We start from the raw sequence: 13760 nt of genomic DNA, 5'->3' as shown, positions 1-13760 counted from the left end.
TTTAAAGTAACAGCACGCAATTTTACTGACGAACAAGAGCAAGCATTTCACTGAACTGTAAATAGTAGAGATGAGGCTAAAATTCCCAGCTTGCAGCTCAGAGAGCAAGCACAGTTGTAAACTCAGAGCTATGCTAACATGCCACAGTGGATGCTACCAAAAGAAGAATGGAGACCTCAAAACAGTATAATTTGCATCTCTAAACAGAACAAGAGCCATGAGTGACACTGGTTCTCTCTACACACAAAATGAAAGCTGAGATCGACTTGTGCAATCTAAAAAATTCCCAGATTTGTGGTCAACATGGGAAAATACAAAACAAAAATAAGCCATGATACTTCAAAGTTGGTATGAGATTCACCTGCAGACAAAGGAACAAAACCTGACAGAGGTTTCTCTGTGGAGGTAATCACCACATGGTAAGCTGTAAATAAAACAAACAAACGCAAAAACCTGGGTAAGTGAGAAGGTGAAAGCTGAACAAAAGACAGGTGTAGGGTCAAACAGAAGCAGATTGCTCACGAGCAATCCCATGTGTTGTTAAGTGTTTGTAATGAAAGTTAAATTTACCATAAAAGCACTGTCAGAAACATGAGTGTGGCAGCTGAAACAAAAGGCTCCCGTGAAATAAAATCTAAACTGGAGCCAGTTTAAATATACCATTATTGTGGACTAATATAGCTTAAAGCAAACAAAGGCAAAAGAAGACTTGTCCAGATTGAAAGCTTAACATGATATTACCAAAATCAATAAAATTGCACACTTGGGATGTAATGCCCTGAGTTGTTAAGCACAGAGTCCAGTGACCTCAATCACAAGATTAAGCTGTTACACAGATTGAAAATTCGATCGTGAGGAACATACGAAAGACTGCTCAGGAAAACACAGTCAGATCTCTGCATTGGAAAGCATAAGAATATTTAAAATTTAATTTAAAAAATAAACCCTTATTACATTTAAGCTATTTAAAATAAATGGGGCTATCTAATATTTCAAACATGTGAGTCGCCAAAGCACCACTGTGCAACGCTGAGGCCACAGTTTGTATTTGACAAGGTTTGACATTTGTTCACAGTACACTCTGCACAACTACAAGAAAATGCAAGATCTGTGACTCATGTTGTAAAGAAAGTGTTGCCATTGAAGGCTGGACTGAACAGTTTTTGAACCAAACAACAGAAAATGGCATGATATGTTAAATAGAAGAACCTTTTGGGTTCATTCAGTGGTTACAACCAAAAAAGCAGATGGTAATCTGAGAATCTAGATGGTTTCAAAGGAACTAAATGAAAATATCAAGAGAACATTTTCATCTGCCAACTTGAACAACACAGTGAAGCTGCTCTCTAATGGTGCAGCCAGATTCTGGCAAATACCTCCTCAAGAGACAAGTTCCAAAATAAATTGTTTTGATTACATAGATTTTTCAGACTTCCTTTTAGCATATGTTCTATACAGAAGTGATCGATAAAATATTACTACATCAAATGTTCAAAGGAATTCCTTTTGCACGGAGTGCTAGCTGATATAGAAGCCACTGCAAAGACATATGAAAAAAGAATGTCACATTAAAAACAGTAATAAAAAAACCTAAAATGTTTAATAAAAGTGCATTTTTAAACAGAATGGAGTTCAGCAGAGGAATTGAGCTCTTTACAAGGGAAAAATAAAATCCATTTTACAGAATTTAAGAACAAACTGAGAAACTTCAGGAATGAACATGTTGTTCTGCTGCATGATGACAATGTCGGAAATTCATCTCAGAAGTCTCTATTATAATAAGATATTGTCTGTGAATTCAGCATCACAGGTATGAATAAGCTCTTTATCAACAAAGAAAATTGGGTGCCTGTCCAAAGAAATTTACAGTCTTGTACATCAAGTCCTTTTTTAATAAGACAGAGTTGGAATGAAAAAGAATCTAATAAAGAATGGACGTGCTGGAAGACAGGATGATTTAAAAATTCTCACCACATGACTGGTGCCAAAATATTTTTATGCAGAACTATCAGAGTTTCCAGGGATGAAATACAAAATGTTCTGAAAGCTACGCAAACTGTATAAAAGATGTTTTTCATCTGTAGATTTTGCCACAAGCCCATTAAGGTCTTAAAACATAGACTTTAATAAAAGAAATTTTCAAGGGCTAAGTGCTGAGAGTTTAATGCCTTAGTGAATAAGTGTTTATAGATTAACAGCCTTGACTAAAACAAATAGAAATTCTTTGTCTCAATTTAGCAAGGAAGATTAAGTATACCTCTTTCAAGGATATGAAGACTGGCACTGCATTTACAGAAATACAATTTTATATTGGAATATAGCTCACTTAGCAAGACATCACCAAAATATACACCACACACATTTCTCCCTAATAAAGTGATAAGGCAAGTAAAAAGAAAGTACATGTGCACAATTAGTTCATTTGTTCTCAAAAGATATGATGCACTATAGTAATGCAGTAAAATTATCAACAGATTGCATTAAAAAACAAAACCCATAGTAATAAGCTATGAATCAGAAGTACAAGTTAATTTAGGAGTACCACTTAAGACCACAGGGTACAATCTGGTTTTGCAAATTCTCCTACATGTGGTATACACAGTACCATTGAAAAGAACAACCAAAAGCGACCATGAGGATCACTGGACTAGCCTAGCATGAGAATGGCTAGGAAGCAAAATAAGAAGAGAGTTAAATGATGAAAAAAATCGAAGCCAACAGGTGGGGGCAACCATTTCTTTAAATTCTGAAGTGTCAGGACTGTCAGATACAGCTGGAATACATACCAACTCCAAGGTGAAAACAATGTTTGCATTATACAGAACATGATAGGCAGGACTGTAACTACTGACAGTGAACAGCGACTGAGTAGAACAGACAGCAAAGGCTTTCCTGAGAGATACAAGTTCTGTCTAATCTTCAGGTCCAGCAGTCGTTTATACAGAAAAAGAGCAGCCTGTCATATTATTTGGAATTATCAAATTTCTAACATACCTAGCACACATATCTTGGTCGCGTGCTTGTCACCACTACTCTTAAAGTCTTTCCGCCTCCCAGCACTGCCTAATGTGTGCCACACTCTTTGTAACATTTTGTAAGCACTGGAGAGCAGGAACTACATATGTAGTATCAGTACCAAATTACAAAGGAACTTGATTGAGGAAGAGGAAAACAACATTACTACAACACAAATAATAATAATAAATGAAGAAAGCAAATGGAATAGCAACTTTATTTATAGGGGGGGAAAAAAAAAAATCTCTTCAAAGAAACCTGACACACAACGTGAGTAATTTACAGAATGATTCGCTTGCCAGAAGAACCTGCAGCAAAGTTTTTTAAAAAAAATAATAATAATTACCTCATTACTTACTGAATCTGCAGAAGGGGGGAAAAAAATCCTCTCTCAAAAACAAAGCAAGACCCATGCAAACCTTATCATGTGTCAGATCACCTTATCAGAATGAGATGCCTACCAGTTTGAACAAATGGAACAATAAATGAAACGCACCCACATCTGCCACAACAACAGGTTTCACTTTTAAAGTGAAAATGGTGCATGCCAATTCATGAAAGTCATCCTAAAGCCTCATCTCAGAAGAAACAAGTTCTCCTAATCAGCAAATCAAGATATCCCAGAATCAGGACTGATCCAAAACAGCATTACAGGAACTCATCAAATTCTCTACTGAAGGACGACTTACACCTGTAATGAGTTTCAAACCAAAATCCATATTATGAAGGCTGGAATTCTTGGACACATTACCTAAACAAACAAAGAAAATGACTACAACTAACTAAAGATTAAGAGATTATAAACATGAATTCATTGTGCTGTCACTATACAGTATCTTAAAAAACAAACAAACAAAAAAAAAAACAAAAAAAAAAAAAACAAAAAAACCAAAACCCCACCAAAAAAGCCCAAGGAAGTTTGCTGAAGTTACTTTTATTGTGTTAATCCTTACTTTTTTACTTACTTAAATAAAAACAATTCTGGAAGGGATCCCTTAGCCAACTACAGAAGAAGTTGAGTGATTTTTGCATTAAAAATGTAAAGCTCAAGCTTGAAAAGCCTAGTGTATAATTTAAGCAAAAAAGCAATAAAAGAACATCAAGGAGCTGATCTAAGTACTTCTTGATTATTTTTTTAAATTAAATAAATAATAAAGCAGCATACTGATAGACACCTTTGTTCTTTCAAACCAGCTGCTTTTTATTCTTCATGTTTATCTTTTATAATTATCAAGACAAATTTTGAAGCTCTGATTCAGACCATGATTCATGGGAGAATCAGATCTCAGCACAGAGTAGAAACCCACGCAAGTTTCTGCAAATTTGGATTAATAATAACTTGCCATCAGTTTGACATAAACAATTTGGGAAAGGTAAATGCAAAAAGCAGCTACCACTAGCTGCACCAATTTTAATTCCACTGTTAAATATAGCCCACTGAACAATATCTCCCTTACCTGATAATGTAAATAACTAAAATCAATTTTATCGTGCCCTTACATAGACTTAAATATCACCCATAAAGCAGTTTTCCTGATAATCTTGAGTGTTAGAAAATTTCCTGGCTCTGTCTTTTGCACCTTTACCTAAACAAAAGTTTTCTATTTTTATTTGTATATTTTACATTTTCTGTTATTTTCTATCTACTTTGCACCTGTGATAAGGCAACAAAAAGGCCCCAACAACCATTCATGCACCATTTCTCTGTGCATGTGCTCTTTCCCAATTTACATCTGTTGCATCATGTTTGATCTTCAAGCAAAGTTTGCAATATGGAGAATACCATAAATCTAATAGATATTTGTATAAAATAGCAAAATATTGTATAATTTGTATAAAGTATCAAATGTATGATTTACAGATACAGCACCATTTTCAGAAATGTGAAATACAGTAAGATAGTATATTGGGTCTGGCTTAGATGGAGTTAATTTTCCCCAGGGCAGCCCTTATAGTGCTTTGTACTGGTAGCTAGGAAGGCGTTGCTAACACACCACTGTTTTGGCTACTGCTGAGCAGTGCTCATACAGCATCAAGGCTGTCCCTCCAACATTTCTACCCCCTCTCACCAGTAGGCTGGGGGTGGGCAAGATCTTGGGAGGGGACATAGCCAGGACAGCTGACCCAAACTGACCAAAGAGATATTCCATACCATATGACATCTGCTCAGCAATAAAAGTTAAGAGAAGGCAGGGGATGAAGGTTCATTATTATGATGTTTGTCTTCCGGAGCAATCACTACGTGTGTCCTGAAGCCCTACTTCCCAGGAAGCGGCTGGGCATCTCCTGCTGATGGGAAGTAGAGAATAAAGCTTTTCGTTTTGTTTCCACGTGCAGTCTTTGCTTTATTAAACTGCCTTTATCTTGACCCATGAGTCTTTTTTCCATCTTATTTTCTCCCCACCCTGTCCTGCTGAGGAGGGGAATGACAGAGTGGTTTGGTAGGCACCTAGCGTCCAGCCAAGGTCAACTCACCACAGGTAGAAGCAAGGTAAAACTTAAAATAAGTAGATGTAAGATATGCAAGGATACCAGTCCAATAACTATCATGAGCATGAGACTAACCCTTATTAAGGGTAGATAAACAGAAAATTAGAGACCCCAGACTATAAAATAGTACAGCTCTTTGCTCTGTGTCTTCTCTGCTGGAAGGGACAGAGATTTTTAAACAACAAGAGCTAGGACACAGCACCAGAAACTCTCTAGGATACATGAGCCCTTGGACAGGGTGTTATCATTTTAATGATGAGTTTAAAGTCTAACGTAAATATATTTATAATACCTAAATTATCCCTGTGTTGATAGACTAGAGAAACTTACTTTATCTTCAGTTCTTGTCTACTAACAAATTTATTTATAAATTATCTAATTCAAATTAGCTGCTGTATTTGGAAAGGGAAATAAACATACCAGACTGTCCTGCGTGATTCTAGCATGGCCATGCAACCTTTGTAGTTTTAGGACTCCTTGAGGCCATGCATTACAGGTCTGTACATACAGCCCCCAACAACCTGCTTTACTACAGTAACAAATGCACTACCAAAAAAAAAAAAAAGTCCCCTGCAGTTACTAGTTATAACCTTTATGGGAAACACCAGGAATGCAGAAAATGGCATTCAGTCTCAATCTCACTTATACTTTTGGGAGACAAGACTCATCTATTATATTCTCTTGCTTTCTGCTTCTGCTGTTCTCAAAAGGTCTAGAATTGCAACTGCCAAATAGACCTTCACTGGGAAAAATGCACTCAACTTTAGTTAAACAAGTTAATGCATCTTAAAATTTTCAAAAAACTTACACATCATATTATTGTTCTTGATTTCATTGTCAACTCAGAGACATGGTTTTAAACTGGTGTGTTTTCGTGTTACATAATTATGATGAATACTTCCCTATAATTTAATTTTTTTTAAGCTAGACTGTCTGCAATTACCACAGCAGCAGATTCAGTCTGTGGAAGTTAGCACACACATCATTCACAGTGTGAGGTGGCACAGCAAGAGCAGAGAACATGCCAGTTCTAATGAAATATATCCAAACTGTCCTCTCTGCTCCATTTTAATTTTCTCCTTTACATAAAAATTGATTCTGAAAATAGCAAAGTCTATACAAAAAATGTAAATAAAATATTTACCAGTTGTGTCAGACATTAGTTTCCTTTCTAATATATAGAGTAAAATATTTCCTAGGCGTTTCTAAACTGAACTGATTATTATGCAATAGCTTTCTTGTAAGCAATATTGTAAGCACTTGATTTTTATGATTAATTTTCATAACTAATAAATGGATCATCAATACATACCTGCAATTTCTTCTATGGAGTTAGCTCTCATGTCCAAAAGAACTGTGCCATTCAGGATACAGCTTCTCAGCTCAAACAAGCTATGAAGTGACAGTGTGGCAACGTACGGTTTGCTCCACCTCTCTCCACCATCCTCTACATCTTCTTCAAACTTCAGCCACCTGTGCAAAAAAACAATTTTATAACTCCATTGTGCATAATAAATGAAAAATAAATTACTTCCACAGATATTGAAAAAAATCGCTGTTAAACATGTCTTTGGATTTCACTTTATTCGTTCTTTGTAGGAAATAGGAGAAACTTCCCTTGCCTGCTTCTTCACATATAAAGCTGTATTAGACCATTTTTGAAGATAAATTCTGACCACAGAGATGAAAAGAGAAGTGTATTAAGTAACCATTATTGTACTTTACAAAAACTTTGTGAGTAATTCTTTGGCATACAATTATATTTCTATGACAGAACAACAAGTAGCATGAAAAGAACAGAGAAGAAGGATTTGTGGTAGAGAAAAAGAAAAGCTATACATAATAAGAACACAGGAGAGAACTTTCTCCATTTAGTCTTCACTTTGGACAAAACACAACAACGAGGAGACATTTTTCATTTAAAGTAAATATACTGACATATTCATACTTTACAGATTCCATCCATTATCACCACCATAATCTTTTCACAAAAGACAGTTAGAACTTCGTTAAAGTTGTTAGTTACTTAACTGCACTAAGCTACTCATAAAGGCAGTAAAACATTATGCAAAGTTTAGGATATTTTCCATTTAATAGTTCAGTCAATTAAAATGAAAAACCTCACAGTCACATACATGCACACACAAGCAATGTATAAACACTTGTGAACAGTCTTTCAAGCCCCAAAATATGGGCCTTACTCAGGCAAAACAGCCATGTGAATGACATGAAATAGCACTACAGAATCCAGTAACAACATCATATCTCACTGTTCTGAGTCTCATTTGCCTGTTCTCGCGTTGGGCATAAATCTGGAGAGCCTTCAGTGAAGTAAAAGGACCCACGAAACTCGCATGAAAGGATCAAATCTTTTGTTACTAGCCAGCTGGATGAACTTTCTTGCACGACTTTTTAATTGTTTACTGATAAAAATTACACTAAAAATGTTAAAAGAATAATAAACAAACAAGCAAACAAAAAGAAAAGTCTGTTGACATATGCAAAAGTGTTTTAAATTAAAGCTATTAAGTCTTTCAAGCACACACAGATGTTGCTGTGTGGAGCCATGCAGCCTGCCAGCTGGGCAAGGTTTGAACAGCTGCAGCCACAGCAAAAGCCTCTATCACTTGGTCCAACAGCACTCAGCTATTTTGTATCAGCCAGGCAGCACAGAGGTCAAGCAGAGCCTCACACCTTGACAGCACCTTCACACTTCTTTCCCAGACAGCAGGGAAGCATAGAGCCTTAAGACCTCTAAAGCTGAGCAATTTCCAGTTTTACCAAGCCTCACAGCCCAGTAATACGGCAAACACAGCTGTCTTCTGTTCCTGGCCCACCTGCCTAGCTCTGCTCCTACCTGTAAAATATGCCTGTGTACCCATATTTTAGATACTTTCCTCCTTTCAGTCCCTGTGTACCAGATTCTTCTGCTTCTGATGCCATCCTGCGAGCAGCCACCCCTTCAGTGCCCAATTCATCACCAGCATATCTGCTCCCCTGCTGATGCGTTCCATTTCTGCTAACTGTACCGGCTGCGTCCTCAGCACTCGCCCATTATTTACATACACAATTTGCCCCCAACTCCTCAGCTCCTCCAACAACTCCACGGCGTCTAGCCCTCTCCTCCTCTTTGTATTTAAACATTTTTCCCTCCATTTCCTCTGTGCTGGCCCATTTCTATCTCTCATCTTTGCCCATGAGACCTCCTCTCCATCAGACTTCCGTTCTCCACTCCCTTCATTGCAATCTCTCTTCTCTTCCCAGTCTAGCCAGGCTATCTCCTTTACCTTTTCATTCTTCCAAAGAAGCAGCAGGAAGGACACAGCACACACAAAAATTTGCTTCCACCAAGCTGAACCGTTAAATTGAATTTGCATATGCAAATGAGGTTTTCCAAATAGATTTTCAAAACCATGTCCAAATGGACTTCAAACACAAATTAACACACCCCACCCCCACCAAATTTTAAAGCCATGGTTTGAAAGGGATGAGCTACAACAGCTCAGGAAAGTTACCAGAAGCATGTGAGAAGAAAAAAAAAAAGAAGTAGTTGGTGGGGTTTTTTTGTATTTTGCAGTTGCACTTGAACTCCGTAAGAGGAGGCTGCTCCTAGCTTACTCATGGTGCTCATGTTTCCAAGCTAAAATATGCTAGACCTATTTGTGGCCCTAACATCACAAACATGGTGCATTAATCGTCGTGCTTAAACAATTGCCTCCTAAGGCTCTGCAAAATATCTACACTTTTATCTTCTCATACCTCTGGTTTTGTGCATGTTTGTAATTTCCTTAGGAGTTTTATAAGATTACAATCTTTGCACTTGGGTATTCCTAATTATTTCTGATGTACCATCATCTTGTTTTATGCTCATTCGACGAAAGATTAAAAACCATGCTACATATATCCTAAAAACAATGATCCAAGCACAGATTCTTACAGAACCTCATCAGAAATCTCATGCTGTCATTAGCTTCTGCTCATGTAAATAGTCTTCAACATTGTTTATCTGATTATACTGTCCCTGATATTACCTATTTTGAATATACTGACCAATTCTAAACAGATTTTAAATGAGTGATAAAAGACAAACATGTTCTTAAAAGTTTCATTAAGCTAGGTGACTGGACAGGGGCTGGCTCATAACCAGAGCTTGTAACTTACTAGGGACACATAGACAAGAAAAGTCTAAATCACGAAAACAGCTTTAATTAAGAGTTTATGGTGTCAATCAGATATCATGGCTTGCACACCACACACAAATCCATAGGAAACTATTGCTACTGCTCAAATAATCATACTTGCCATTGTGATCATCTCCATCTGAGTTTCAATCATCTTGAACAGTATAATTCTATGGGTTGCATCCAATTTCCTACTGTTACTAAAACTTACGTGTTTAAACACATTATTATACATTGTAACTTAATGAGCCAACAGGCTAGTACATAGAGTTTTACATTTGGAATAAACTATTTTTATTTTAATAAGCATTACATGAGTTTACTCATCTCATCAAGGGAAAATCATATTTATCACCTTTAATCTTTTCAGAATTATTCCTCTGTTATGTCAGATAATGCTTATTTAACATATCAAATGAGAAGCAGCAGCAGAAAACATAAACCAAACAAATCTCTAATCTAACACATAGTTGTTCAATTCTAAGCGTTCAAGTGGTTTTAAAAATCACAATGTCATTTTAGCAACCCTCTGAATTCATGTACAAGATTCAAGGATAGAAATGGCTTTGAAATCTAAATTCAGGCATGGATCCCAAGTTTGCCAATTTTCCACTCTTTTTAGTTTCTCAGAGAAAAAGACAAATTTCAATATATTTACTTCTGCAGTTTAACCCCTTAAATTGATACGGTTGAAATAAAAGCCTTTCATAATTTCCCAGAAAACAAGACCAACCCCATTTGTATACTGAGCTCCTGTGTCACATGTATCCCATGTGCTTAGAATATATTTAGAGTTATCTTAGTTGTGTCTGATCACATAGAACAGCAGCTTCATTCATATGGTTTTCTTTTACTGGTAAAGACTAGCACAGGTATATCAATAATACAGTTTAGTTCCTCTGATAGCATACTTCTTGAACAAAATATGCCAACAGGAGTTTCAGCAAGGTATGTTACTAGAGGAAAAATACTACTCAGATGCGTGTGTGTGTACATACACACATATACATACGTTACATCTTCTAAAGTCATCTCCATCAATTTTTCAGGAGTCAATAAAAGAGTGTGCACACTTCATTGTAGACTCAGTTTCGTTTTGGTGCACAATATGAGGTGGGTGAGTTGAACACAATCTATTTTATAGTCCGTTACGTCTGCAGCAAAGAGCTGGAGTATGTATTCACTTACAACCTGCTCAAGAGTCAATGTTATTAATTTAATCTTACAATCCATAAATTTCCACATGAGCTTTTGCCTACCTACGCTGATTAGAAAATGAACCAAAGTAAACAAGCACATCAGAAACAAAGCAGAAATGACAAACCTAAGTTTTTTGTGACCTAGTTTCTTTGGAAAACAGTTTTGATCCAGGGGAGATGCAATTTCACTTCATATTCGTAATTTTCCCTAGTACATCCATTTTCTAGTCACTATTAACAATTTACTTTCTAAACTATGGACAGAGGTTTATTTTTATAACTGTACTGGTTCGTTAAAATTCAAGCCTAAACACTTTCCCATTGGTTCCAAAGTGTCTATTTTCCTCCTTACCACATATTCTTTTCTGTTCCAGAAACAGTGATATTCTCCCAAAATTTTCATTTGGTATTAGCAGATAAATGAGTCCCAACAGTTTGGGTAAAACCTGCTACAAATCAGGCACTGCTTTCCAGCCATGACCACAAGAGGCTATTAGGACAGCTTTGAACATGAATTGCTTTCCTAATAGCTGCAATTTGCAACTATACTTCTGTGTCTATAAAATAAGCCCAACTGTTACGCTTCAGTGTGTTTCTCCACAAACTTACTGGAAATGGTTTTTTGGGGACAGAAACTATACATCATGCATTCTCTACTTAATTGTACAGCTGGGACACATACAAAAAATTACGTTAATGAGTGACTTGATTTCAAAAGGTATGCTTCAAAATCAATTAATGGGGAAAAAATTAATGAATTTTATCACTGTATCAACACAACTAAGTTATTCCTTCTGCTTGCTAACTAATTCCATGGATGGGATGGCCTAAGTCAGATCTTTGAATGGAACAGGCTGCAACAGCGATGACACTTCCTTGCTCCTACTAATTTGCAGGAATGCTTTTGCTCATGAGAAATGTTATGGAAACTGGAGAATGGCAAACCTTGGAGTCTCCTAACTACTGAGAGAAAAAAAAAGTCTAGAAAACACTCTTCCAAACAAACGAAATAGGAATAGAGGAGATTTACCTAAAGAACACCAAGCTTCAGTCAAATCTTATCCGTGGCTCCCTTTGCTATGTTACTATTTTGATCAACCAAGAACAAAATGTCTGTTTTACACAGTTTGCTCAGGATATTCTTAAAGAATTTTAAGGCTGAACTGTGTGTGCAATTTCAATCAAACTGAAACCCCAAAGATAGAGATTTACTGCATCAGAGTCAACTCAACCCTTCAGTCCATGCCAAGCTTTGTGAAATGAATACAGAACCACTTAGTGCCATCACTCTCATTAAGCACAATTAATGACAAAGTCTTCCTCTGTATCGCTTGCATTTAAATTCAACTACCTGGAACTATGTCCAAAGCCAGACAGTGATTTACAAATACTTCCAGTGGCATTTTCCACACAGACAGAAAACATAGTAAGGCTGGAACAGCAACAAGCCCGGGGTGTATCCTCTCTATACCATGCTTTTAATCAAATCAGTATTTCTGAAGTCCTGACTCAACCACCACTATTGAAAATTATCCATTGTATTAGTTTGTAAGTATACAATCTTGCATATTGAACACCATCCCATTTTTATTACTCTACTCAGTCACCTTGTTCTTTGTGTATGATATCCTTATCTATTTCTAGAGTAACAATACCTCCTAATTTCTTATCAGCAAGTTTCATTACCATAATCCTATTTTTTGTCATTCAATAATAAAGCCATTTACTAAGACTAATTCTTCAGAAGTTAGTTGTCACTACCTTCCACACTAATAGTTTAATCTTTCAGCATGACCTGCTGTACCTCTTCAATTAGTTCCTTACCCGCTAATGTAATTTTTACACTGAAACAGTTTAAGTAATAAATTCCCACTGCTGTATCACATGAAATGCTTGACTAAAAAAAAAAACTAGATCCGCTGTTTTTTCTTTGTCAGAAAAACAAAAATCAATTATCTGATTAAATAGCATTATTATGTTAGTCTGACATGATACACCATTGTATTGCATTTCATCCAATTTTCCACTTAGCTCCAAGTCTATAATTATTCTTTCCTTCAAATATTGTTCTAAGGCTTGCATAGCTCTGAAATCTGACTATCAGGCCTCTGTTCATTCCAACCATTCTTATCCTTTCTTGAATGGTGTTGCTGTGTTTGCTATAGTACAACAACCCACCTGATGGATTCACAGAAAGACTTTACACAAGATTTACCATACCCATGAAATACATGTTCTTTCAGCTTTGTAGGATGGAAGTTATTGCACCCTCTTATTTGCAGAGATAAAGCACTTCAACTCCTGCCTTGATTTTGAATTTGGTCATTTCATTGCCATCTCCCCCTTTTCTAACAGCCAGCCAACCCATGTCAAATGCTGTCTGAAATTTTTTGGATCCAAACTGAAAACGATCATTTATCTTGACCAGTTCTTTCTGCATGGCAGCTCCACTCTTTCCTTGTTTTCATTCTATTTCTAAAGCTAAAGAAATTTTTACTATTAGCTATTATACTTCACTCTTGTATTTTCCAAGCTCTGGTTGAGAGCTCAGAAATGTCTGTTTTCTTTGTTGTTTTTTTCCTGTCCTTTTTCAACAATCTCAACTTGTTTCTGTTAAACATTTTTGATTCTTTAGTTCCCAAATTACACCTGGAAATGGTATACAGACAGATCAATCTAAACAGAAATTTATTTCACCTATTCCTTTCAAATTCAATCTTGATTAAGTATTAATAATGTTAATGTTAATAAAAAATACTGTAATTTTTCATAAACACAATTCTTCGAAGATTTGAAAAGGGATTTTTTTAGTTGAACTAAAGAAGCTGCTATTTCCCTACTTAAAAATAACATAAGCGACATGATTTTTTATTTT

General features: G+C 36.2%; 1 protein-coding gene across 2 annotated transcripts in view; it reads right to left on the bottom strand.

Moving 5' to 3' along the window:
• Positions 1 to 13760, bottom strand: part of SLC4A10 (solute carrier family 4 member 10) — a 125868-nt gene that overhangs the window by 61629 nt on the left and 50479 nt on the right. For both annotated transcript variants that reach the window (XM_075710130.1, XM_075710131.1), the window contains exon 5: positions 6818 to 6978. In XM_075710130.1, the coding sequence (XP_075566245.1) occupies positions 6818 to 6978 (161 nt within the window). The remainder of the gene's footprint in view (positions 1 to 6817; positions 6979 to 13760) is intronic.

This window comes from Pelecanus crispus, chromosome 5, assembly GCF_030463565.1.
Source record: "Pelecanus crispus isolate bPelCri1 chromosome 5, bPelCri1.pri, whole genome shotgun sequence".
Taxonomy (NCBI): domain Eukaryota; kingdom Metazoa; phylum Chordata; class Aves; order Pelecaniformes; family Pelecanidae; genus Pelecanus; species Pelecanus crispus.
This window is presented reverse-complemented; position numbering and strand designations above follow the sequence as displayed.